The 27,956-nt window shown below is 53.0% G+C and overlaps 1 protein-coding gene across 3 annotated transcripts in view; it reads right to left on the bottom strand.

Annotated features, from left to right (window-relative positions):
• The window catches only part of SCN5A (sodium voltage-gated channel alpha subunit 5), a 94,882-nt gene extending 70,248 nt beyond the window's left edge, over positions 1-24,634 (bottom strand). Inside the window, exons 1-3 of one of the 3 annotated variants that reach the window (XM_074312597.1) lie at positions 24,383-24,634; positions 8,295-8,620; positions 5,684-5,801 (exon numbers count right to left, since the gene is read on the bottom strand). In XM_074312597.1, coding sequence (XP_074168698.1) covers positions 5,684-5,801; positions 8,295-8,567 — 391 coding nt within the window. In that variant the 5' untranslated portion in view covers positions 8,568-8,620; positions 24,383-24,634. Of the gene's footprint in view, positions 1-5,682; positions 5,802-8,294; positions 8,621-24,382 lie in introns of all 3 variants that reach the window. The other 2 variants (XM_074312598.1, XM_074312596.1) reach the window with 2 other exon arrangements.
• Positions 24,635-27,956: the final 3,322 nt, after the last annotated feature.

The following is a 27,956-nucleotide window of genomic DNA, read 5'->3' as shown; positions in this document are numbered from 1 at the left end:
CATCCCTCTGCCTGTGTGGGGGTCTCCATGGCAGGTCTACCTCCTTCTCCAGCTTTCAAGGGCAGAGTTAGATACATCCCTTCTCCTTTACACACACACACACACACACACACACACACACACACGTCTTGCACACTCGGGCTCCATGCCAAGGCTTTCCTCACCGAGCAGACAATTAACATGCCCCTCAACCAGACTTTATTCATCCACACAGATCCACTGTTAGGCCCTCTACTGAGGAGCCCAGATGCTTCCTGAAATATGAAAGTAATGATGCCAAGAGCAAGCATTACGGAGCCCTTCCTGGGTGCCACGCTCTGCTCTCTGTATCCATGAATTCAATTCTCCCAACAACCTGTAAGATGGGGACTTGGTCTCCAGTTTACAGATAAGGAGACAGAAGCACAGAGAAGTTAAGTTAAGGATACTATGGCAGTTAGAATAACAGCCCCCTGAAGACAACCGTACCCTAACTCCTGGAAACTATGACTGTTAATGATATGGCCAAAGGGGCTTTGCAGAAGTAAATAAGGATCTTAAGATGTGGAGATAATCCTGGATTTTCTGGGTGGGCCCAGTGCCATCACAGGGTACTTACAAGTGAAAAAGGGCGGCAGCAGAGTCAGCGTCAGAGTGGTGCATGTGCGAAACACAACACCAGCTGTCGCACGCAGGCTTTGAACATGGAGGAGGGCCACGAGCCAGGAATTCACACAGCCCCTAGAAACTGGAAAAGCCTAGACAGGCTCTCCCCTAGAGCCTCCAAAAAGGAACGCAGCCCTGCTGACCCCTTGATCTTTAGCCCAGTGAGAACTTTCTGGATTTCTGACTTCCAGAACTGTAAGACTGTTTGAAGCTGCTAAGTGTGTGTGGTAATTTGTTAACAGCAGTCACAGAAAATGACTCTAGGTACAAAGCTGGTCAATGGCAAAGCCCAGCTCAGCCCTGGCTGCCCAGATGAGGGGCTCCACTCTGAGACCTGCTGCTACGCCATCACTGCACAATGACACCAAAGGTCACCTGGTCCATTCCCCTGCTTCAGGCCCTCACCAGCTAAGGGGGAATGCTATTCCACACTTGGCCTTTGCCACTCACAGGGCAGTATGAAAACCAAATGTGTCATGGGCTCACACCCAAAGTGTGAGCAGACGGCCATTCAGGAGGAGTGGAATTATCTGTCATTTTTAAGAACAACTGTCACCTGAGCACGCGTGCCTGGCCCTGTGTGGGAGACAGGGAGGTACTGGAGCCCCTGCTCCGAGATGGGATGTTCTGAGAAACCTGACCTGCCTCTGGGTGAGCTTCCTAGAGGAAGCGTGTAGGCAGGCAGGCACTGAAGGCTGACCAGCGTTCCTCCAACAACTACTCAGCCCAGCTGGCCATGGTGCAGCAGGGTGGGCTGAGGACCGGGGAGACTTCTTTCTGAGGAGCCAAGCCTCTCCCGGCTGCGGCAGACTGCTCACAGCTCTTACTAGAATGGAGAAAAGGCCCCTCGGCAGAGAGCCATGTGGACAGGCTGCCTTGGACCAGAGGACTTGGCTGGACACAGGTGGAGGTGAGCTGGACTCTAACATCAAAACTTAGGGAAGAGCCAGAGTAGACAGCTCTCCGAGTCCTGCCAACCAGGGCCTGGGTCCTATGGTGGGAAACGACAGGAGCTGCGTGTCTGGGTTTTGGCTTTTCCAGACACAGCAATGGTCCAGGCAAGTGGCTCTAGTCTCTGCCACTTGACTGCTCAAAACGCTACGTAGTTCTCCTGGCCTGGAGGACGGCCCTTCCACTATTTTCTGTCACTCCTGTGTGTGTGCCCGTGTGTGTGTGTGTGTGTGTGTGTGTGTGTGTGTGTGTGTGTGGTCTCTTCCTATCTAGATTGAGCCTCTAATCCATGTGACTCTGCCCAAAGCATCCTCAGGTTCCCCATGGAGCCCAGCATGCAGTCAATACCAGAGAGATGAGTCAAGTGCACTCCTGGCCAGGGCACACCTGTTTGCACTGCCTGGTCATTTCAGGCCGATGACTGAGCTGGTCCCATGTGTGGGCAGAGGCAAAGGCCAGCTCCCTAGGCCTGAATCAGCTGAACATCTTCAATCCTGTCGTGTCATTGTCCCCAAACACCCACTCCCAGCCTCATGATTAAAATGCTAGCAAGGACCGCCCGCAGGGGTTGTGGGGAATGCCTGAAACTTGGGCTGCCTGTCTTCAGATCCCAAGGCATCAAAAACCTCCCAAAGGGAAGGGCATTAACTGTGGGGGTATTGTCATAGATTTGTGCTGTTAAATGAACACACACACACACACACACACACACACACACACAACTGGCGATTTGATTGCCCATTTGAATCTGCCAGAGAAACGTGGGAGGATTTTGTGAACAGATCCTGTGCACCCAGGAAGGCAAACTGCTTCTCGGCGTGAATGTGAGGACTCTCTGAATGTGACTGCAGTGGGATTTGGAGTTCAGCTGGTTCCTTTTATTTAATCCTGGCAGGAACACATTCTGCAGGATTTGAGTAAAAATACATGGGAAAAAATCATTTGCCATGCCCATATTTACTTTTTCGGCCATTTCCCAGGGACGCATTGCCAGCGTGGAGCACAGAGCAAAGGTGAAGTGAACTATCGTGCACTCACTGTCAGGTCACTGTGAACCCTGGGTGCTTCTCAGGGAGCAGGATTTCTGTCTTGAGCACAGGGGCTGTGTCACTGCCCCTTTGCAAGTCTGTCTTTGTCCCTCCTGCTCTTTCCAAAGGGCCTGGCACAGAACTCTGCACACTGGAGACTTAGATGTTTGAATGGACATAAAGATGTAAGCCAACAATGGGTAGAGCATTTCAGTTTTGCAAAACGAGAAAGTTCTAGAGCTCTGGTGCACAGCAATGTGCATACAGGTAACACGACAGTACTGTCCTCTAAAAAATGGTTGCGATGGTACATTTTTATGTTATGGTTTTCACCACAGTTTTAAAAAATGAAAGCAGAGAGAAAGTTCACAATTGAAAACATGAAATCTGCGCATTAGGAATGCACAGTGACTGCCAACGGACACGGGGCTTTTTTGGGGGGTGATGACAATGTTCTCAAATTAGGCAGCAGTGATGGCTGCACAACACTATGACAATACTAAATCCACTGAATTGTACACTTTAAAATGGTAAGTTTTATGGTATGTGAATTATAGCTTGATTTTTTAAAAAACGCACAGAGAGCTTGTGGATTCCTAACCCTCACACCGGCGATCCTGGTCTGGAAAGGGCTAGGAATCTGCAATTTGAATAAACTTTCCAGGTGAGACTTGACGTGGCCCTCGCAGGCTGATATTTGGAAACCATTGACCTTGGGCAGTACACGCAGGAATCATGGGGAACCTTGCTAAAACGAAGGCTCTGGGGTGGGGCCCAGGGTTTGCGAATTCCTACATGATCCCCATGGCGTTGATGCTACTGGTGGGTGTACCACACTTTCAATGGCAAGGCTCAGGCCACAGAGGCGCTGCTCCTAAACCCCTCCGACCTAGGCCCTTCCTCCCCGGCAGTGCCCCTCGCCCCAGTCCACCAAGGGGCGCTGTTGAGGACCAACAGGGCGCACCCATCCCCAGGCAGTGGAGTTTCAAGGCAGCTGCTAGGAGCCCAGCACAGGGCCGCAAGGATGCTGAGCCACTTCCCTGGAGCAGCTGCCCTGGGGGAAACAGGCTGGCTCGGAGCCCTCAGGGCCCGTCCTGCCAAGTGCAACCAGAACCTCACAGCCTCGGAGTATTGCTTGATGGAGCCTCTGGCCAGGCTGGTGGACTCCAGTCCTACACTGCCTTCCTGGACCTCCTGCCTCTGCTGGCCCAGTCCACCCCATGCCCTGCCCAGGGCCACGAGGGACCCTCAGGGCTGCTGCTACATCCCTGGGGGATGTGCAGGCTGCTAAACAGTGCTGGGTTGGTTAGATACCTGGAGCAGCAGCCCCAGGGGGGAGCAGTGCATGCTTTCAGGGAGGCCACGCCCTTGGAGTGAGGCTCAGAACAAGAAAGCAGACTGTCCTTTCCCCCTCCTGCCTCACTGCTCTCACCCGGCTGTGCCCACACACTGGCAGGAATGACAACTGTTCCTATAGCTGTCTTCTCCCCCTTAGGGGGACTGCAACATTCCCAAGTGGGTAAAGACATGGTCTTATTCAGCTTGGTACCTTCGGGATACCCGGCAAAGGCTCTGGCATCTACAGGGGGCTAGGAACAGTGGCAGAATGGCCCAAGATGAAATCTAGAACCACTCGTGCCTCACAAAGTAAGATGTAGCTGTGAACGGCAGGCTGCCCCCGAATGCAGTCCCTCTTCCCAGTGTGTACCCACCCTACAGACCACCCCGCTGCTGGCACTGCCATGGCCTCCATGTGGAATCTTCCCTGGACAAGCATGTGTCTCAGGAACCCTGTGAGAAAGGCAGGAGTGAGCTGGAGAAGGGGAGAGAGCGTCCGCGTGCAGAGAACAAATTGGGCTGTGAGCCTCTCCAATTAACCCCTGGGGTGAGGATCAGGCAAGGGGCCCAGTTGGGCAGAAAGTGGAGCCAAGAAGGAGAGCCTGCCCTCCTGTTTGCCCAGACAGGAAAACCCCTGGGCTGTCAGCAGCAGTCCCAGTTACTTAGTCCCTCACTGGGCAGCTGTTTTCCTGAAGCTGCCGTCCTGCCCAGAGGTTAAGGGGTGCGGTCTTTGCCTTGGCCATATAGAGTATGGAGCTCCATGGGGCCAGCCCACCACATCCACAACTAATCACACCGCTGAGCCCAGCAGCATGGATTCTACTAACAGCAGAGTCAGCTGCCAGTCAAAGGAAGGCTGCCCAGGCCATCACGATAAAACACAGACGCCTGTGACTCTGCAGCCTGCACCTGCCTTCTCCGAGATGCTCTGTCTGTGGGGCCCCTTTTCTGAAGTCTGGAGAACATTCGTCATTGGATGCTGGCACCGCGTCCCATGGGTGGTCTAAATGGGGCCCCTCTTGGGCCCAAAGGCCAGCACATACCCCTTACTACACTGCAGCACACCGATAGCTCTTTTCTGCAGCCTGCAGCTTTTTAAGGCTATGGTTTATATAATTGAACGCAAACCAGTTCTCTGAGATACTTTGAAACTGCAAACATTTTGTCAACACCTAATCAAAAACCAAGTGTTGCCTCCCTGAAAAGATGCCCATGTGTGAATGAACCAGAGGCCTCTTTATCGGGAAGTGGTTTCTCCCTGGCTGAGCCCCAGTCCCTGCAAGTGTGTGTGTGTATGTGTGTGTGAGTGTGTGTGTGTGTGTGTGTTGGGGGGGAGGTGCAGGGCCTAGGGGGTGCAGTGGGAGGGAACACCTGGGGCCAATACCAGAGCCAAGAGACACTGACAGGCCTCATTGCTTCTGGGATCCTCAGTAGTTCAGCTTCCAGGACATTTCTTTTCTGAAGAATCAGAGCAGGGGTTCCCACATGTCCATGTGCCCAAGAATGTCCTGGGGTCTTGTTAAAACGCAGGCTCACTCAGCAGGTCTGGGGTGGTGTCTGAGAGTCTGCATTTCCAACCAGCAGCCAGGTGATGACTGTGGTGCTTGTCCAAGGCCCAGCCAGGCATCAGTACTCTACTATTCTCAGCCCTAAATCCCCTGTCCACCCCCCATGTGGGGCCCAGCCGGTACACACAGCAGGGACTGACCGTAAAGGATATGAATGGACCAGAATCTTCACCGCTGCTCTCCGGACAGGGTGGAAGGGACTGAGGATGTACAAGGCGTTGGTGGCACTGAACCGGAAGATGGTCTTGCCTTTATTCAGCACGATGAATGTCTGTGAACAGAGAGCTGCTTTAGGTTGGGGCAGTTGCCCCTAGGCCCCTGTGAAGACAGGTTTTGGGGGACAGCTGTTGGCTCAGAACCCTAGAGCCCTGGCTAAGAGGCAGGGTGGGAGGAAGAGAGGGACTGATGGAGGAGTGAGGGGCAGTGGTACTCGGGGCGTGACGGGGACCAGCACATTCAGCAGGTCGGTGGACCCTCACTGGGTCACACTTGGCTGCGGTGGGATGAGGCCAAGTTTAGTGAATGTCAAGGGTAGGTGGGATTTAGTTTACTTTCAAAATTACAGTCCCAACAAGAAGGGACCTCTCGTGATCCCAGCCGAGCTGCTGTCACAGCAGAGACCGGGACCCAGCTGATGCTCCTTCTTTCCCTTTCTCCCTTCTGAACCCTCCCCTCCCTGCGTGGCTTCCCCTTGGGCCCATGGGAGAGTGAAGGGCTGATAAGGGAGCTGGGTCGGCAGTAAGACTGTGGGGTGAGGAAGAGGCAGATCCCAGCCCAGCAGAGCACAGTGCTCCTGGGACCCTGTCTCCTGGAGTCCAGGACAGATGTCAGACCCACCCCACAACCTAGTGTCTCTCCTTGGGGGTATCATGAGCAGCCCAACATGAACCCCTCCTCCAGCTTCCAGAAGGCACAGTCTACACAGCATGATGGAGCATAGAGTAGACAGGGCGTGCTGGAGACGGAGCCACGTGCCCATCAAGTGGGTATTTGGGCCACCTGCAGCCCTTGAGGACAGCAGCCCCACCCTCACCCTGCACCCAGGCGTACACCAGCACAGCCGAGGTGGCACAGCTCTGGGGTCTCACTTTTCCAAAGGTTGGGCTGGTGAGACCAGATTCCATTTAATCTGGGCTGGGGAGACCAGTTGATCAGATATATCGGAACACAAAGTTCTGCTTGGTGCCTGTGTCTCCCCGGGGGGCCGCTGGCAGTGTGGCCAGGGGTCAGAAAGGAGAGACAGAAAGTTAGAGAGCAGAATCATACCTGGGCCACGGTTCAAGTATTCCCAGTCACAGGGACAGAAGAGAGTGTCCCTGACTCCTTGCAGGCTCAACTGCCACCAGCCCCCAAAAGCTCAGCCCAGCCCTGACGCCACCCTCAGCTGGGTCCCCCATCCATGACTCCTGCCTGTCCCAGCTAACTACAAGTTAATCACCACTTTGCCTTGCCACCAACTATGGCCTTAACCCCAACCCGAATTCTTAGGTCCAGCTCTGACCAGCCATGACCTAGGCCCACCCACCCTGACTAATCCCAACTTCCAGCCTAACTCTGCCCCCAGCCCCCCACCTCCACCCTACCTGCGTCACTTGAATCAGGCTCAAGGACCAGGTTCAAGGTCTCCTCCCACCTGTTCATATAGACGAGGTGGGCTTTCCCTTCACCCACTCACACGTGCATGAAAACATGGAGATAACCACGACCACACCCATCCTCAGGCTCTGGCCTCCTAAATGCAGTCTCAAACATGGTCGCACACACACTCAGGCACCCCATGACACAGACACACAACACTGACACTTGTCACAGACTCATACTTGCCCTGTGAACACAGACCCCATCTGCCCTCCAGAGCTTCCTCAGCCCTGGGACTGACTGCAGCAAGGAAAGCCGCCCCGTCTTCAGTGCCTGGCCTTCCGGGGAAAGGCCTCCCCCACGTTCAAACCTACTTTCCTCCGGCAGCAAGGCCCAAAGTGGGGGCAGCCAGCTTGGGGAGCAGGCCTCTGCAGGAGCCGACGTGCCGTAGTCTGGCCAGGTGCAGGACTGGGCACTCAGTCCTAAGAGGCGAGGCCAGGACAGGGGACCCCAACGGGGGGATTTACCTTCTGAGGAGAAATCCATGCTGGGAGGGAGCCTGAGTCACCCTGCCTAGTGGACAAAAGCTACTTCCTCTCCCTACATCAGGAGGGACAGTGGCAGAACAACCCCCTCTCCGCCTCTCAGAATTCCCACTGGCCATCATGGTTCCATTGCCAGCCTCCAAGGGCCAGGCAGCTGCTGCAGTGGCCCCCAGTCTGGGCCACCGAGGCACAGCCAATGCCCAGCAAGTTCTCTGGGGTGAGATGTGGGGGCTGCATGCTGTCCCTAGTTAGGAAAGGGGTCACATGCTTTGCTCTGGGGCCCAAAGTCAATTCAGGACAGGACTTAGGGCCTGACTCCAATTCACACACATCATGGCAATGGGGTGGAGACCTCCAGAGCTGAAATCTAATCTCAGACAATTCGCAAAGTAGGTACTCCACAAGGAGACATTTTCAACTGTGGCTGCCCTCGCTTTCGTTCATAATACCAGACCATCTCAGGCTGCATATTTCTGGCCTTTTATTCTTCAACTCCAAAATTAAGGTGATTGGAATATAGATTACTGATGACTCACTTCCCCAAAGCCCAGGGGAGCCCGCCCCAAACAGAGCCTCTCCCCAACTGCTGCATTGACAGGGGAGCTGCACAGAAGTGTGGGCAGGGGGTGGGCGGCAGTCACCTTTTGGGTGCTATAGAAGGGGTCCAGATCCTCGAGGGGCTCCCCGAGGAGCTCTCGGGGCGGGTTGCCATAGAGGTCCGGCAGCTTTTTGGAGGCCTGCAGATCCAGCTGGGGCCGAGGAGCCTCTTCCTCGGGCAACCCATCACGGCTCTCCTGCGCGGGGGCCAAGCCTCGGGCCTGCTTCTCCGCCATGCGCTTCTCGATGGCTGCCAGGGACTCCCGGGTGAACCTGCGGAAGCTGCTGGTGCCCCGAGGTAACAGGAAGTCTGCCATCTTCTCATCCTGCTTCTGGGGCACAGGCTCTCCTCACGCTGCCTGTGGGGAAGCTGGAAGACACAGACAAAGGGCCTGACGCTGTGCCCAGGGACAGAGGGCAGGGTGGCCAGACCTGCTGGGGCGTGGCTGTGCTGGTGGAGGGAAGGGCCTGTTTGCAGCAAAGATGCTCCCAGAGCACAGCGTTTCCACCTTTTCACAAACACACCGGGAGCACACCGGCCTGGGTAAACCCAAGCCCTCCAGGCTGTAGGTATACACAGGACAAGCAAGAGGGTAACTCATCCCTTTCCCATCCCAACGAGCATGTTTGAATGCAAGTGGGCAAGAGTGATTGTGCCATCGAAGCCCCTTCATTCTGACTCACTCACTCAACACAGCAAGAAACACTCGCAGCTGTTGGTTCCATAACCAAGCCCACTTTGAGACACTTCGCATAACTGTGCCACCACACTCTGGGCTGAGAGGGACCCTCCATGGGGCGGGGGCAGGGTCTGTCATCTTTGTAACTCAGCTCCCTGGCAGGGCTGGTCCTGAACAATGAATGATGGACTGAGTGATGACGGCTATGTGTGTGAGAGGCAAGGGCTTTAGAAAGTACCCCGTGCTGTCCGTCTTCTCAAGCCTGTCCCTTCTGTAGGAAACCCTGGGGTCTATGATGAAGGTGATCACACACTGGACTTCTTTTCTAGGCAGATTCCCCAGCCAGGGTAGTGGGGCCAGAGGGGGGAGGACACTGTCTGCTGTCCCCACAGCACCATGTGCCGCATGGGAGCGGGGGCCCAGAGCTCCCAATACCTGGCAAGAGACAGGGCATCTGTGTCTGATGAGTGAGAATCAGGCAAGTTCTGTAGGTTTCTGGAAACAGCTGGGTAACAACTTTGGAGTTGTCACCCAGATGTTGGCACCTTGGTGTACACAGCTGCAGCAGAGCCCTGCTGAGAGCATCTCAAAGAAATTCCCAGGGTGAGGCATCCTTCCAAAGAAGGGAAACACTGCCGCTGATGAGCATATCGGGTGCTTCACACCTCCACTCGCTCCCCTCCTCTCGAGTCTGAACAAATGAGGGCTGATCTCAGTGAAACCGGACAATGGTGACCAGTCATCCCCTAGGACGTCCAGCCAGCACATGCACGTGACGCCAAACTGGGAGAATGTGGCCCCAAGTGGCCTCACAAATGATCTAGGACCCGGTGTGAACATGCTCTGCCCATGACACAGAGGCCAAAGAATGCGCTCCCGACTGCCCCACCAAAACAGGATGTGGTCGGCACAGCTCCACCAGGAGGCCATGTGTCACTAATTACATCAAACGCGGGAATGGCGGGGCACCAGTTCAGGAGGGCAGGGTGGACACCTGTTGGAGATCTCTGCCAGGACAGATTCCCTTTTTGTTAACCAAGGGCCAGCTTTGCCTTGATCTTACTCCTGTGAAACGTGTCACTAATGACCCCAGCGAGCTGCTGCCACATTGACCTGTGCACACAGCCCTCAAAGGGCCCAGCACCAAGCACTGTGGTTTGCTGTAAATTAGGTACCTGGACAGGTGACAGGTAAACAGTAAGGAAGCACAACGCAGGCGGTCCTCAGAAGGGTGCCACTGGTCCTGGGGGTGGGGGTGGGGGAAGTGCAGCCAGAAATGTTTGAGGGCAGAGGGCAGGCTGGAGGAGGGGCACGTACCAGGACCTACAAGAGCAACTCCATCCTTCAGCGTCTTCTCTTCCGTTTCATTCAAGTAGTTAAAGGAATATCATTGTTAAAAATAGCAGGTGAGGGAGTAGGTTCCGTTTTTTTAAAGCATGTCCCAGTCTACTTTCCATCTTTGAGTGAACAAAGAGAGAGGTCTATAATACTCGTCACCAAATGTGAATGGTGATTTTTTTTTCCCCCTAGCTAGTGGAAATGGGGGTAATTTTAAACTTTTTTCTTTGTACTTACTTTTCTTCAGTGCTTGAATTATTTATGATGACCTTATATTATTTTTACAAAAACAATAAACTCATTATTCTTTTTATTACAAAAAAAAAAAAGCCAGACTGGATGAAAGCAGCCCCTTGCAGGGCGATGCTTTCCACAGTGAGCAATCGCTGGTCCCGTAAATCAGGAAGCCTCCTCTTTTGCTTGGAATTATTTCCTAAAAATAGTGTGTCTCACTCTATCCATCTGTGTTCATGCTCCTGCAAAGATTCTGGAGACACACGTACACAACGGCCCTGCAGAGGCTCCCTGGTACATACCAGCGGTGTGTGTGTGTGTTTGTGTGTGTGCGCGCGCACGCACGCGTGTGTAAGCTTGCACCTATATATATGTCTGTTCTAGTAAAGGTGTTTTTAAAATTTGTGTCGAAGTCAACTATTCATGCAGATTGGTGCATGTGTATTATCCTAAGTATACAGGTGGATGAATTTCTACAAACTGAACACACCTGGTAACCAGCATCCAGGTGAAGAAATAAACTGCTCCCAGCCCCTCAGATTGGGGTTTCCCTCTAGTCACTAACTAGCTATCTTCCCTCACCAAGGGTAACCACTCTCCTGACTGCTAACAGCATAGGGTAACTTTGCTTGTCTGCGTAGTTCAGGGGTTCCTAACAGACCCCTTGGAGAGAGAGGGAAAGAAGTCGGGGGAAGCCGCATCTCATTCTCATTAACTTCTAACTGAAATTTTGCATTTCCTTCAATTATGAATGTAGGCAGCAAAATGGAATTGTTAGCAGTACCATGACCAACAGAAACTGCAGATATTTCCGTCCCATTATAGGTGTGGCAGGTATCTAGAATATCATTAATGCTCATTGCTACTTCAAAATGACAATACTTATTAGACCCACTGCTAGATCTTATTGTTTAATACATTAATAAAGAGGCCCAGGATCTTAGGAAGGGCCTTGCCCCAGCTGGCCCCCAGAGGGGCATTCATACCCTTGGGGCTGAGTGGTTTCCAAAACCAGATTCCAGATGAAGTTCCCTGCTCCCCAGCAGCCAGGCAGCCTCAGGTTCCAAAGTAAACGGGCTAGGAGTGTCCTTTGTCTCTGGGCCCCGCAGGCAGCTCATGGTGGGCGGGCAGGATCCATTTTCTCTCTTGTTCTCTGGCTGCCTGCACCTGGCTCTGGCCCTGCCCTTCCTTCAGCAGCTCAGGGCCTACGCCCTACCGTGGCTGGGACTGGCTGAGCCCTGGCTGCAAGGTTTCCGGTGATGCCAGGGTAAGGAAGGGAGGGAGTGTGTCTGAGCACGCTCCAGGCTCAGGCCCAGCCATACGCCTCAGGCCTAGGAGGTCGCCCCCATGCCCACCCCCAGGGAGGACCCACCTCTGGCTGGGGAAGAGCAGGGGGCTTCTCTCGCACAGTCCAACATGGGAGGAAGCCTGGCTCTGATTTGATTACAAGACCACAGCCACGCTTCTAGATGTTACCCCCGGCCCAGGACAGCGTCTCCATCTGCACCAGCCCTACATGTCCTTCCCAGTCTGGGAGAGCTTCTTCCAGCTGACCACTCCTCCTGGGTTAGTGTTCCCTATCCTGTCAGCTTTGTTCAAGCTCTAGGAGCCCCCTATTCCATCCTGTCCTGAGTTCATCAGCTTCTGGTCACCAGGTACATCTCTCCCTAGATTCTGCTGGCTCCCAAGAATTCACGGAAACAAACGGTGACCTCTCCTTTCCAAACTGGTTCCTCCTGACATCCTTTCCTCAGACACTGGCCACAACCCCCACCCCCACCCTCACCAAACATCACAACCTCCATCCCCAGTGCCACTGCCAGGAGGGACCATGCTGATCCCTACATCCCACCAGCATCCTTCCTCTTTCCTCCCAACCCCCACGTGTACCACCCACCACTCCCTGGCTCAGATATTCCCAAACACTTCTTCTGCCCTGTATAATGGCAGTCATGCTCTCCTCACTACCCACCTCCTGCAGGACCCCGTCTCTGACTGCACCCCCACACTGACTTCCCTCCTCTGGCTGAGAGGCTAAGCCCCAGATGCAGCCTTTGCCCCCTTCCTGGCTGGCCTGAGCTGTCTCTGACAGTCCATGGGGTCGGTCTGGTCTCCCCAAACAGCCTGAATGCCTCTTCTTCAGATAGGGCTGGGACACCCGCCTGGGAGTCACTGGCCTGTTTGTGTGGGTGTCCATATGGGGCAGAGGTGCTATGGGGGGAGCATATTGACTGTCACACCAGAAACTGGTTTCCCCTGTACCGGCTCCTCTTTTCATCTCTTCCTGAAGGCAGGTTTTTCTGAATACACGGGGCACACAGCTGATGCTCCATCAATGGTGGTTACAACACCACGACACAGAACATGAAGCCGTGGGTACTGTTGAGGTAGAGGAGTCATGCTCAGGACTTCCCTAGTGTCAGCGCTAAAATTCCTGCCTCCCAAGATATCCTTAACCTTCATTTCCGGACAAACCAGGACACCGGGTCACCCTACGGAGCAGTGAGGACGGACCCTACTCCAGCCTAACCCCATCTTGCAGCCCCTTCCTGCCCACTCTCCTTCCGGATCCCGAAGGCAGGCACACACCAGCATCCTGAGTCATGTCTGGCATTTTGATTGCCTAGGAATCTGAGCCCTGGGAACACAGCAGGCAAAGAATATTCTTTGCCATGTAAATTTATGCAAAGCATTCTGTGGAAGCGGTTCCCAGGCTTCCTAGAAAATCTCGGGCCATGCCCCTCTCTCTTGCCCTGCAGTCTGGGGGAAGCTCAGGCTGGAGCATCCACCACCCTGGGCACTGGCTCCACCTATGCCCTGGCCCCCTGGCATTGCCTTCCACTTCACCTTTAGGGAGAGGGCGTGGGTACCATTGAGGCAGCGGCTCACCCCACACAGGGGGACATAAGGGCACCAGGAGCGACTTCATTTCTTCCTTGAGGAGAACACATTAGAACTAATTAACATCTCAACTTGTGGACTCATTAATTGAATGATTCATCGAACATTTAATAAGCACCCATTGTGTACAGGGTCCTACAAATGACAGCATAGAATACTTTTCTTCCCAAAGTGATGGATCCCAAATCAACAGGTGATGATAGGGAAACGAGGAAAAGTCCTCAGCAAAGAGACTCCATAGTGGCTTGTAAGGAAATTTCTGTTCAGTCATGCTGAGACTGGCACTGAGGAAATGTCCTGGACCACAGAATCCAGCCCTGTGTCCAGCTCTGTTCCCCTCCCGCCAGCTCCCCATCTGGAAGATTCCTCTTCCTATGTGGGACAGGGAGAAGTGGTTAGAGCTGTGGCTTGGAAGCCAGATTGCTTGTGTATCTGGTTTCTGGCCACTTACTTGCCATGTGTTCTTTGGCAAGTTAATTCATGGTTCTCTACCTCAGTTTTCCCATCTGTAAAATGGGGCTAATAAGAGAGCTAATTTCACAGGGCCATTGTGAGGCATAAATGTATTAATACTTGTATATGCTGGGCACACAGGAAATGTTCACTGATCATCACTTGCTACTATTGTTGTGTTTATTGTTGTCATTGTTTTCCTAAGAGATCCAGCTCAGAGAACCCTTAAAAGCCTTCCTTGCTGCCCATACCAGTCCTCTCTGCCTAGCTGTCCCGTCCCTTCTCTGCATTCCTGGCACACTTGCATTCCCATACAGGCTTCAGTGCAGGGCAGAGTAATTTACTTCCACACCTGCCTCTCTCTTTGGCCGTATCCTGAGCTCCCCAAGTATGATCAGGCCCAACAGAGGTGCCTACAAAGGCCTGGTGAACGAAGGAACAAATGAATGAATAAGTGCCAGATTAACCTCTATTGTCCAGGCATTAACCCACACTGTGACCTTGGATACCGCGGTAGTCCCCCCTCCCCGACCTTCCCCCGCTTTCTGAACCTCAGTTTTCTCAACCATGAGCTGGGGTGGGTCATCCCAGCAGTCTCACATGCTCATTATGTGCCAGGGGCTGTACTAAGTGTCTTCTGAGTGTGTTTGTGGATCACTTTATTTTACCCTTGCAACAATCCTATGGGGAGGGGTGGGTGTTAGCCCTGCTTTGCAGATACTCAGAGGTTAAGTAAGCAAGCCCCAGTCTGTGTGCAGCCAGGTATGCGAGCCTAACCACTGCACTGCACTGCCTCCCACCTCTGAGGCCGCGGACAGCCTGGAAGAACGTTCATGGCCTTCTGGACCCAGGAAGTGTGGCCCTCCCACCTGGATGGAGAGTGTCTGAGATTCCTCACTCCAAAGCCACGGGGCAGCCTCGTTGTCCTCTGCGGAGGGCTGGTCTTTCCTCTGTGCAGCCTGGCCGGGCAGGCCCACTTGTGCCCACGCCTGGGCAGATGCTCCCAGGGCGACGTGGCCGATTTCTGCACGTCAGCAGCTTCCCTGACAGAAACGATTCCCTAGCAGGTTTTCTCTCAAGCTCAGGCACCATACAGCTGCCCTGTCCAACAGGGTGGCCATTCAGCACATGTGGCTAATGCCAATCCAGATGTGAGGTTGTAAATCCACACCGATTTTGAAGGCTTGGTATGATAAAAAATGTCAACTATTTCATGAATAACTTTTAAATATCAATTAGAATTTAAACTGAAAATATTTTGGATATACTTGACTAAAGAAAATGTGCTAAAATTAATTTCACCTGGTTCGTTTACTTTGTCAAATGTGGCTACTGTAAAATTGCAGGTGTGACTTGCATTTGTAGTTCACCTTATATCTCTATTGTTTGGTGCTGCCACAGAGTTCCAGCTACCGGGTCCTAAACCTTTACAGAACTCCACCTGCTGTGGGGCTAGGTAGCCTGCAGACCTGGGAGTGGGAAATGAAGGGGGAGGAGGGCCGGGGGTGGAGGGTCGGGGGTGGGCTGAAGGAGTCTTGTCCTCAGAGACCAGAAAGTGGCCACCCTGGTTTCAGGCAGTGGCCAGGCGTGGCTGTGCAGGCTCAAGCCACAGGTTGGGATGGTGGGGGGAGGGGTAGACAGCATGTTTAAGACCATCTCTCCCTCCCAGGCAATTATCTGCACAATCCTGGCTCTCTTGGGGTCACGGCTTGGACAAAGGCTCGGCGGTGGTGCCAGCTGGTGCTCATGGCCTGTGCATTCAGGTCCTTGCTCCCAGACCAAAGGCACATCGGCACGTCCTTGTGCGGGCCTCAGCTAACCGGCTCCCTGCAGCTCCACTCCTTTGAGGCTGCACAGGCATTAACCCTGTCCAATCCGTAGTCCGGTTCTCGGGAAGGGGGATTCTGAGGGGGTTTTCCTGCTCTAATCTCCATCCCAGCCCCAGCAATGTAGGGAAGTCCTACAGAATCACCCCCATCCCTGCCGGAGGTGCACACGCCCACCTCAGAAGCCGGGGATGCCCTCATTTGCATACATTTGCATCTCATGTATTCCAACACTCTGGCTGAAGCCTAGGTGAATTCAGCTGACACGAAAACCCCACCGGCTTGCTCTGTGGAAGTGATTGCCCAGGCAGGGATGAACCAGGGGTCCCTGAGACCAGGCCCCACTCTGGAGTGGGAGCTGAGGGGAGAGCTGGTATGCGGGGCGGGGCACCTTTGGCCTGAGTCCTGGATTCCGCCCAAGTGCCCTGTATTTTCATCCCATCTTCCCCACAATAAGGACAGGGTTTGGGGGTCTGGAAGCAGCTCACTCGTCTCACTGAGTGTTCACTGGTGTTGCTGCCAGGCCAGGGGAACGGCAAACTTCCCAGGTCATTCAGATCCCTCCATAGGGCACATGGCACCCCCTTCTCCCCAAGTTTGAGTCTTCCTAGTCACCCCCTTTACTGTTGCATGCATAGGGGATCTATAATGTGCTGAGCAGCACTGAGCTGTCAGTCAAGGCCCAACATTGCCCCTGGGTCTTAGGTCTCCAGGGTGTGAATCTGGATGAGCTATCGTAGTCCCCTCTGATTCTCAGGGGGTACATTCCAAGGCCCCCAGTGGGTGCCTGAAACCACGAATAGTATCAAATCCTGAATCTACTGTGTTTCTTCCTATACATATATATCTATGATAAAGTTTAATTTATAAATCAGGCACAGTAAGAGATTAACAACAGTAACTAATAATAAAATGAATAATTATAACAATCTACTGTAGTAAAAGTTATGTGACTGTGGTCTCGTTCTCTGATCACTGAGACAGCCACTAAGGGACTAAAGGGTCCAAGCATATACAGCGTGGAGATGTTGGGCAAAGGGATGAAAGGGATGATTCACGTTCCAGGCAGGACAGAGTGATGGTGTGAGATTTCATCACGCTATGCAGAATGGTGCACAGTTTAAAACTTATGAATTGTTTATTTCTGGAATTTTCCATTTAATATTTTCAGACTGCGTTTGGTAAATGCAACCGTGGAAAGCGAAACCACGGATGGAAGGGGGGAACTACTATACTACTCCCAGAAGTTAAAGAGCTGGCTCAGTCACCCAGGGGCACTTCTGCCCCAGACCCTGGACCACCCATAATACATACACACAGTACACACAATCTAGCCAGAAAGGTGCCCACCTATGGCCCAGGAAAAGCCCTTCTTCCTGGCACACAGGTGTCCACGTGACAGAAATCAGCATCTGAAGTCTTCTGCTAATCCCCTTTTTTCCAACTTATTTTTCTCATTACCTGGGCTGAAAAAAGGGCTTTGGAGGGGAACTGTGCACTGATGCCTTGGCAACCGAGGCATTTAAGGGGCACCTACTGTGTGCACTGAGAGAGACAGAAATGCCCCCAAAGAAACCTGGGAGGTCTACACTATAGGCCCTCGTGGCCCCCAGAGGGGGATAAGCCAATCTAACACACAGAACCTGTGCCATAAAAAGTGTCTGAAAGGATAGCCAAACGTACAGACCTTTTTCCTTAATACTTTTAAATTGGGGTATAATATATACATAAGGAAACGCGCAGATTTTAGGTGTACAGTTGGGTGTAACTATTACCCCAATTAAGACAGTAAACAGTCCCATCACCCACTACTGTCCCTTTGCAGTCAATCTGCTGATTTCTATCACCATAGATTAGTTTTCCTTGTTCCAGAACTTCACATATATGGGGTCATACTGTATGGGCTCTGGTGCGTCAACTGTCCTTGGTCAACATAACGCTTTTGAGATTTTTATTTTGTATTTGTTGGTGAGAGCCATCTAAATTACCTGTGCCATGCACTGTGAACACAAGTGACCCATCTGGGGACAAGTCCTTAATTCAATCATAAAGGCGAGGGCTGGAAGGGACGCAAAGTCCAGCTATCTCTGGGCATGGTCAGCCCCAGGGGATCCTTTGGAGTTTTTTCTCTCCTCTCAGACATTTCCTGACACAGGAGCTCAGCAATTATACATCTAATAGGCACCCAGGCCCAGCAAGCAAGTGGGGGCTTTTCCTCGGTTTCCAGTTTCACTAGCAACTAGCTGATGCTTTATTGCACTGGCAGTCTATGCTGTGCCTGACCCACCGCAGTGGTTCCTGTACCTTCCTCCACTCAAGTCTGGCTGTGGTGGGCAGGCTTCTGTCCCTCAGCCTCCCTGCACCACACACCAGCTGGGTGTCCTTTGGGTGGGCCTGGGCCCAGTGGGGAATGGACTCAGGGATGGGATCTTCCCGGGTAGAGGTCAAGGGGAAGCCAGCAGCACTGGGTCGCAGACAGCAGGCACTTGGGCTCCCAAGGGCTCATTTGGACCACTTTCCTGCTATCGGCCTGGGTCGATGAGGCTGGGGCTTTGATGGCCATGCAGGAGGTATTGATTGGGCTGGGCTTGTCCTTCCCCTGGTCTGATTTTCCCTCCTATCGTAGATGGTCCAGGGCACCTCTCAGCCCGGCCCAGATGAGGGAGACAGCTAATGCAGCTGAGAACTGGTTTGGGGCCTCCAGCCACATTACTTCTCCCTGCCTGGCCGTCCCTCTGCAAACTGCCTCTTGAGCCAGGCCCTTCCTTCACACAGGCCTTCGAGGAATCAATACCCGCCACAAAGGCGTTTACCACCCTTCTGATGCCAGGAAGAGCCTTTCTACTGATCAAAATCCATTCCCAGAAAGCACGGGGACTGTGTGGGCAAGACCTAGGTGGGGCCAGGGAGACATGGGCCTTGGGCTTAGGGCTCCCTGCAGCCCTGTGTGACCTTGAGCCTATCAGGTGACTAGTGCAGACCCTGGGCCTCCCAGGGCTGTAAGGAGGGGAGTGAAAGCCCTTGGAAATGACAACAGCGGCATCTCCAAGTGGGTGAGGGATCTCCCTGGGCCCACACAGAGGCCGTGAGAGCAGCCCCGTCCTTCTACTTCGTTAATGCCCCGTGGGGACTCAAGTTTCCACTGCTGCCCTGGGAGATTTAATCAGGAGAAGAAACTGAAGAGAAAGAGAAGTCCAGCCTCAGAGCAGAAACAGTTTCTTCCTACAACAGGCTTGCAAAGGCTATCTGATCCCTTTCACCTCTCCAAATTCTGTGCATCATCCATGGCTGGGCTCTAATCCCACCTCCTCCAGGCAGCCTCCCTTGGCTGCTCTGGGCCACATTAACCTCCCACCACAGAGGCTGAACTCCTGACTCCAACCTCGCATTTTCTCTGTCCCAGACAGATCTCTCTCTGGCCCGTGAGTGAACCTGGGAGGCCTGAGGGTCCTCAGTATCCTTTCCTATCTACCCAGAGTAGTAAACAGAGTGAGGAATAGGCACGAGAGATTGATGAATTGTCCCACTGGACTCTGACTGCAACAATCACAGCTAAATTTTTGGCTTGGGGCACACCGGATACCTCTCCAGGAAATGAGGTTGGAGGTGGGGCAGCTGTGGGCACCAGCTCCTCAACCCAGGGGATGGAGTGACAGTGGCACGGCAGGCAGGGAAGGTACTACAAGTTTCAAAGAGTCCAGTGTCATGCCAGCCTTGGTGCCTGTCCCCGCAAAGCCTGGTCCTGGACTCCCTCCCCCATTTGAGGGTCTCAGGCCCCAGGAATTGACGTGGGGTCTCTATAAATAGCACCCATTCCATATTGATCATCTTAAAAAGACACGGTATGTTCTAGGCCCACAGAAAGGAGAGTAGTGTCTAAATATAGTCTCATCCCGAGGAACTGCTGCCAGCCCGAGGCGAGTGGTGTAAGCTGTGCATAACCAAAGGGGCAGTCTGAAGGGGCAGGTCACTGAGGGAGTGGGGGTGGAAATGGATGCAAGGAACCTCTCCAACCCTGCCCCATTTCCTCTGCTCCAGCTACAGCGGCCAACCCTGTCTCAGGAGTTTGTCCCTGCCTCAGGGCCTTTGCACTTGCAGTTCTCTCTTTACAAGACAGTCTTTTCCCAGATCTCAAGATTGCTGCTTTCTTGTTATTCAGGTCTCAGTTTAAGAGGCTTTCCTTGATCAGCCAGGCAAGAGTCACTCTCATTTCTCCATCACATCATCCTGTTTTATTTTCTTTATCATACTGGTCACTATCTAAAATTATCTTCTACATTTATCTATTTAGTGGTATTCAGTCTGTCTTTCCCCAGTAGTTTGTAAACTTCATGAGAGCAGATATTGTATCTGAATTGTACACCTTCTAGAGTCTTCCATGGCACAGAGTAAGGTGCTGAATATCCTATCTGGGCTTTCTCCCACCATCCCAGGATGAACTCTGCCTCAGATCTCCGCCTCAGGCCAGTCTGGACTGGCAGAAGGCAGTGGGCATCCAGTCCTAGGCTCACTCTGCAGCCCCAGCCATTCCTGTGACTGCTCTGCTCCCTGCAATGTCCAGCCTCCGTTCACAGGCTGCCCCCTGGCTTCACCTTCTCCTCTCTGTGCTTCTTTGTGGATTTAGCCACAGGACTTTTACTCCAGCCCCTCTACTCCTGGATACCTGCTCTAGATGACCTCATGTGTCCCCAAACACGGCTTTCTGGAACACATTTCTCTCCTCAGAGCAAGATCTCCATCTTCTTCCTGTCCCTCACCCCCAGCCGGAATCACTGCCATCAAAAATCTCAGAGACTCATAGGAAGAGTTATTTCACCCTGGGTCTTCCTGACTGACCCACTGAACAAACCAGAACAACTGAGACCCCATGGGCACAATTTTAACTCACAGATCTCTGGCCCCCAGCTGTGAGGAAAAGGCGTTTTCTCCATAAGCACCCACACATGGATGCACTGCATGGATACACATGCCTACAGTGTCCACGGCAGACTCTCCCTACAATCCTCCCTTGACTCCACCCTTTGCTGGCTCCCCTCTATCTCTCTCCTCCCTCTTAAACCATCAAACTCCTTGAAAGAGCTGTCTACGCATGCTGTCTCCACCTCCTCAGCTCCAGCTCACTCCTCAACCCACTCCAAACTGACTTCTATTTTCATTCATTCATTCATTCACTCATTCATTCACCAATCTGTGCTGGGCACCATATGCTGTAAATGCTAAGAGGGGAATTTCTGTTGCCAAAGTCACCAGCACCCTCACCGTTGCTCAGTCTAATGGACACTCGTTTTTGAATTATGCTTTCATGCTTTCTTTTTTTTTTTTTTTAAATGTATCCGTGAACTTTTCAGAACAGATCTTCTTAATTCTCTCAGCAGAAAGAAACAGGACACCCCCTTTCTTCTGGGAGGTGCATCCCCCTTGCTTTCTGTGACACCTCCCACTCCTAGCTCTCCTCCACCTGCTGTGACTGCTCCTTCCCACCTCCTTGCAGACTTCTCCTGCCTCAAAGGTTGGAGTGCCTCAGGGCTCCGGGCGCCACTCTTTCCTCTCTCACCTTCTTCACATTCGCATCGCCTGGGTGCTTTCAAAACTGTTGGTGCCCAGGCCTCACCCCAGAGACAAGTGAATTAGAATCTCGGGTGGAGCCGGAGCATAGATTTGTTTTGTTTTATGTTTGAAGCGTTCTAAGTGATGCCGATGTCGCCAGGGTTGAGAACCACGGGTCTACACTCTTGCTGGACAATCTCACTCACTAACATGGCTCCAATGGTCAGCCTCTGCTGATGATTGCAAGTTTCCACCTCTTGCCCAGCTCTCCTTCCTGAACACTGGACCCTTCCCTCCAATGGACAGCTGGATGTTGGCATCTCTCCCTGGAAGTACTACAGGTTCAAATCAGAATGCTGAAGCATCCATCACTTCTCCTTTGTTCTTCATCAATCAAGCTTGCCAACCCAAACTTCACTCGCCCATTCCTTCTCTCACAGTGTGATATGGTGGCAAGGAACCTCACTTAACGAGCCATCAAAGTTAGGAATGGGAGAGTGGCATATCACTTAACAGAAGGACGTTGGGACGCCACAGGTTCTAACACTCGTGGTAACCTGCCTATCCCTGTCTTCAATTAAAGGACTTTTGGCAGCACCTGTGGTCTGCACTGGAGAGCAACTATTCCCTAGAGAGGATAAATATTGACACCTCGGCTCAAACAAGTCCTGCTACTTAATACACGTGTGACAATGATCAAGTTACTTAACCTTTCTGGGCTTTCAGTTTCATCACCTGCAAAATGATCTTTATCATGGTCTCTACCTTCAGGATTGATGCAAAGATTCAGTGAGATGAGCCATATAAAGTACTTAGTGCTCTGCCAGGCCAGCAGACAGCAGTCAGTGAATGTTAGCTATTTTTAGTACCATTACTGGGGATAAATTCCCAATTCCTGAGCAGAGCTCAGAAGGGCCCCTAGGATCCTGACCTTGGCTTTGGCTTCTGCTCTCCTCTCCCTCACACCGTGGGATTTAATGGGTCTCTCACCAGGGGACTGAACTAACAATTGTGCTGTTTCACATTTCCGTGTGCTGTTGGCACATGCCAGTCCTGATGGCTGGACTGTACCTTCTCTATCTGGAAAACTCCTATTCATCCTTTAAAACCCAGGTGGAAGGTTGTATTTGTTAGATAGATACCCCTGACTCTCCTGGCCAAAGGCCATCGCTCCTCTTTTGAATGCATACCTTCCCAGTAACCTTCCCAAGGGTCAGCAGGAACGAACTTCCTGTAAACAGAACAGGGACTGCCACTGCCTGCCGCCCCAGGCTGCCCCAGGACTCCCTCCTCCTTGGATTGCCTAGACACCAGCCTCCCTGCTCCCCAACTCTCAGCTGTCTCGGGTGCTTCCCAACACTCCTCTGAGCTTGCTCTTCCTGCTGAGTCAATCCTGGAATTTTTCCAGAGGACTTTCGATCACCACACAGAGATTGGCCAAGCACCCCAGAGGTACAGCAGCTGTCCGTGCCACATTGGGCTGAATGCTTGTTCTTGGCATTCTAGGGTCAGTTTCCTTTTGCTCAGATCCTCCTTAGTCAGTCTTAGGTCAGTTTGGTCCCCAGGAAGTAGATCTCAATGAATCTTTACCCTAAATGGTGCCCTAAATCCACTGACTCTCTAGGTGACCTTGTATAAGTCCTTGACCCACTCTCAGCCTCAGTTTCCCCCTGCACAATGTGGTGGTGATGAATGTGCTTGATTAAAAGTTCAGTGACGCTCATTTCTGTACATGGCTGGACAGTCTAGCATAACTTGGCTTGAGCCTGCGCCACCTTCATTCCACCTTCCAGTGCCATTATCTCTCACGCACATGCACCTGCCCAGTTCTAACTGGGAGGAGTTGAGGGCAAGGAAATGGAGGTGAGGGAGCAGCAACGGCCTGGGCCACGGTGGTTGGAGCCTTTGCTGTTCAGGGTCCCTCTGGATTGTGAGGGGATGGTGGGAATCAGGGAGAGGGGGAGGTGTTGGGGCATGGTGGGTCATATGGTGTGCCTGTCTTCTGGGGCTGTCCAGGCTCACTGGGGCTTGGGGTCTCAGCAGGAGGTGAGGAGCCAGCTGAGGGAGGGCAATGCTGGCCCAAGACCCCAAGAGGAAATTGATCCCAACACTCTAGGCTGGTCTCAAGGCACTAAGGAGAGAGAAGATCGACTCCTGCCACAGCCTCAGCCATGGCTTCCCGATTCGGCTTTGCACTGACCTCCAACAGGTGTTTCAAGACGGGCCTACCGCCAGGGCCTTGTCCCCAGCACTCCCCCACCACTACCACTCTACACACCTCCGGCCCCCACAAGGCGAGGCACCTCCACTTCCTCCTAGGACGCCACCAAAGACTATCAAATAACAGAAGGTGAGAGCCGCCTCCCTTCAGGGCGCATGGATCTGCCCAGGTCAGAGCCTGGAGGGCAGAGAGCTCGCCCCAGTCCCAGCGCACAGAGATCTCCCTTGGTGAGAGCGCACACAGATCTCTCCGCCTTCAGAGCGCACAGAGACCAGATGCCGCTTCATTAGGGTGTCAGAAGGCACAGAGATCTCTTCATAGTCGGAGTGCGCAGAGATAGAACACACACAGAGATCTCTCCGCCATCAGGGCGCACAGAAATCCGTCTCTGGTCTGGATGGGCAGAGAGCTCGTCCCAGGGAGGACATCCGGGGCGGACGGCTCCGAACCACCCACAGAAAAGGGGTGCTTGACCCCTCCCCCATCTCCATCCCTGCTCGTTCAGCTCACCGCTCTCTGGAGCCACACTCATTGCGCGCCTAGTCGCCGCTCTGACCTTGGGGTCTCCGGCATCGGGAATCCGGGCCCCAGTCTCAGACTTTCCCCGAGTGCGGCGGGGTCGGCGGGGAAACCGGGGCCGCAGCTCTCCCTCCCCCGGCCCTCGACAGCGCACAGGGAAACCCGGAAGGAAAGGGAAGGGGAGGGGGCGCGCGGCGATCAGAGACGCCCTCCTCCGGGGGATCCCCTCCAGTCAGGCAGAGCTGCGCTCCTTCTTCTCCCCTTCCCACCCTCGGGGGCAGTGATGGGGGAGAGAGCTGCCAGGCACTACCCGGACAGAGGAGGAAGAGCGCAGGGGCTGGAGGCTGCGACCCTCGGGGAGGAAAGTTGGGCGGCGGCAGGCGGAAGGGGCTCGGGCCAGGGCGCTCGCTCACCTGCTGGTCCCCCGGCCGGGGCCCCGGGATGGGCGGCGGGTCGGTGCGACTCCGCTCAGAGCCGGGCTCACCGCACTAGGCGCAGTCTCAGCGGCCCCGGGGGCGCGATCCCTGCATCCCACGGGCGCCGCCGCCGTCTCGGCTCCGCCGCTCAGCTCGGGCTCCGGGGCTCCGCAGGAGGCGCGGGCTAGGGCTGGGGGCGGGGTCGGGGGCGGGCCCCGCCTGGGATCGGCCTGGGGCTTGGGGCCCCGGGCTGGCTCCGCCCCAGAGCGACGCGCCTTGGGTTCCGCACGTGGCGCTCCGCCCGCTGAGAGGGAGAACACCTCAGCCCCCGCGGGGGAGCACACCCCCACACTGGCCCGGCGGCGCCCGGTCACAGACAGCCGCCCACGAGGACACGGACAGACACACGTGGATACCGGCATACGCTGGGGTACACCCACACCGACCAGGGGACGCCTTGCCACAGAGAACCACCCACGCAGACATGGACCGGCACACACTGACAAACACTGGCCAAAGTACACACACACATCCCCACTGATTTGGGGACCCAACACCAGACACCCTCCCCTGCGGAAACGGACGTACACTGACATTCACACCCTGACACACAGACACCCATACTGAGGCAAACACACCTGCACACTGAGACAGACACACATTGACACACACACACGGACACAGGCAGATACATCACTGACACACTGTCACCGAGGCAGACACTGACAAACTCAGTGACACCCACATGACTCGGAGACACACACCCACTGACACAGAGACACACACTCACATAGAACCACATTCTCCTAGAGACTCAAGCCCAGGCAGTATCCAAGTCTGCACAGTGGTGGACACCTGTACTGACACTTACACACATGGACACACGTGCTGACGGCCAACGCACACCCTGATCAGAAACAAGGACAGGAATAATGGAGACACCCACCGCTTTGAGCTATAAACAACACACACCTTGACACAGGGAGACACTCACATGTTGACATTGAGATAGATACGGTCTCTCACAGGGACACAGGGATCCACACACTGACAAACAATCACACACACACCCAGGCTGACCCACAGGGAAACACTCCCAGGAACAAAACTCCTTGTTTAAACAAAACAGGCCACCATCTTTTGCCCACGGGCCAGTAACCTCGTTGGAAGGGGTGGTATGCTTCACCCTGAAGGTGGTCACTCCCCAGAGCGTCACAGGAGCGCGCGCTCTCACACACACACACACACACACACACACACACACACACACACACACACACACGCTTTGTCTTCTTCCCCAGCAGCATTTTACTCTCCTGACACAATTTCAAGGCTCCTAGAAGTAAGAATTGTTCTTGGAGGGCAAAAGGGTGTTGGGGTCTCAGAAAGCAATGAAGCGCTGTGTTTGGGATCTCAGAGGTTGTGACCTGTGATCCAATACTGGGATCTTGGAGAAGTCACCAGGGGACCACCGTCCCTTTGGGATCTGAGCGTGTGGGGCTCCAAGGGTCACTGGCTGCCTTACATATATACTGGGAAGCTGCTTGTGCTTGCAGGAGGGGCCTGAATCAGGAAGAAAATCAGTCTACATAAAATTTCAGGACACAGGACCCTTTCTGGCCAAGGGTCCGGTTGGGTGGCTGGCAGCCAAAGCTTCCAACCCCCTAACGGGCCTCAGGCTGGCCAGCATCTCCCACTAGCGGCTAAAGGGGGAAGTGCAGGCAATCTCAAACAGCCCCGGGGGCGGGACTGACCACCTTTCCTTAGTTCACCCCCTGGTGGGAGGAGAGGGCAGAAGTGGAGTTCTCTCTGAAGTCTTCCGCCACTGGCTTCTATGGCCCAGAATGAGGATTCAAACTAGCAAACGGGTACTGGACCAAGCAGGAGATGAGCTAGAACGGAGGCTGCTGGAGGTGGGCATAAGAGAGCCCCCTGCTTTATCTACAGATAGCAGAGGTGGACTTTTCACTTTCCTCCTCTGCGCTGTGCGCTAGGATGTTGCCAGCAGGAGAGGAGGGCTAAGCCCCATGAATCTACATGCACCTTAAATTTAAAAGAGAAACCCATGAGGAGGAGCAACCAGAGCTGTGACCCTGTGGAGATTCAGCCGATATATCTGGTGGTCTGAGGCCGCAGCGGCAGGAAAGGCAATGGGCCTGGCTCACCACCGCCTACAAGGAGCCCTTGCCAAGATCTGGACAAGTCCTTCCTCTTTTCCAGACCCCATTTAATTAAAGAAGGAACATGCAGTCAACAGTCAGAGGTTTCAAAGGTTTTTAAAACCAGTGTTTTCTTTAGTCCACACTTCCCCTTACCTCAGGTTCAAAGTTGGGTTAAGGACATTGTTGTCATGCATTCATACAAGACTCCTCTCCCGTATTACTTTTATTTCTTCCTTTGCTCCCATGATCTCACTGCCATGTCTCTCCCCACACAGGCGTCCTCTCTAATAGCTAAAGCAGGTCTTTAAATATGTACACGTCTTTGTAAAATATGTAGTATTGTTGTTTGTGCTTATGCAGTTTCTATGTTTACTGACCCATGCTTTTCTTTTTCTGTTTTACTTCTATCAAATGATAACCCGCACATGGAAAAGTGCATAAACCCTAAGTGTTCAGCTCAAGGGTTCGCACTAGTTGAACACATTTCTACAAACAGCATGCAGGTCAAGAATCCTAAACACCACCGGCACCCAGAAGTCCCTTCATGCCCTCTTCCTGTCACCACCCCTTTCCCTCAGGGTTAACTACTAAACTCAAATTCAACTTCCTATACTAGTTTTGCCTATGTTTGATATTTATTTACATTGAATCACATAGTATGAACTTTTGTGTCTGGCTTCTTTTAATCAGCTTTAGGTTTGTGAGATGCATCTTTATTACTTGTAGTTTTAGTTGGTTTGTTCTCATTGCTGTATAGAATTGCACTGTGTGAATACACCACACTTTACCCATCCACTCTACTGCTGATGGCTGTTTGGTAGTTTCTAGTTTAGGGTTCCTAGGAATAGCACTGCTATGAATATCTAAGTACAGGAATTCAGTGAACATATGTATGCATTTCTGCCAGGTACATACCTGAGAGCCAGAATTGCTGGGTCATGGAGAGAGTGTGTTTACTTTCAATAGATACTACCTAACGGTTTTCCAAAGTGGCTCTACCAATGCACACTCCATCAACAGTGACCATGTGAGAATTGTGGTTCATCTGTACCCTCTAGCACTTGGTATTTTTATCTTCCATATTTGCCATTTGAGTGGGTGTGCAGAGGTTTCACATTGTGGTTTTAATTGGCATTTCCCTGATGACTAATGAAATTGAGCGCTCTTTCATGGTTTATTGGGCATTTGTGTGTTATATGCTTTTCATTTATGGAAATGAGTATTGTTCTAACTTTCATTCGTTTTCTTATCTTTCTCCCCCAACACTCTGCTTTTGAGCTCTATCCATGTGGGGGTGTAGGCAACCAGTCCCTTGCTTCTGACAGCTGCAGGGTGTTCTGTGGTATGCACCCACCCAAATGTATCCATTCCCCTAGACGGATGGGAGGTAGGACTGAAGGCAGCCCTTG

Source organism: Rhinolophus sinicus, linkage group LG10 (assembly GCF_036562045.2).
Source record: "Rhinolophus sinicus isolate RSC01 linkage group LG10, ASM3656204v1, whole genome shotgun sequence".
NCBI lineage: Eukaryota > Metazoa > Chordata > Mammalia > Chiroptera > Rhinolophidae > Rhinolophus > Rhinolophus sinicus.
This window is presented reverse-complemented; position numbering and strand designations above follow the sequence as displayed.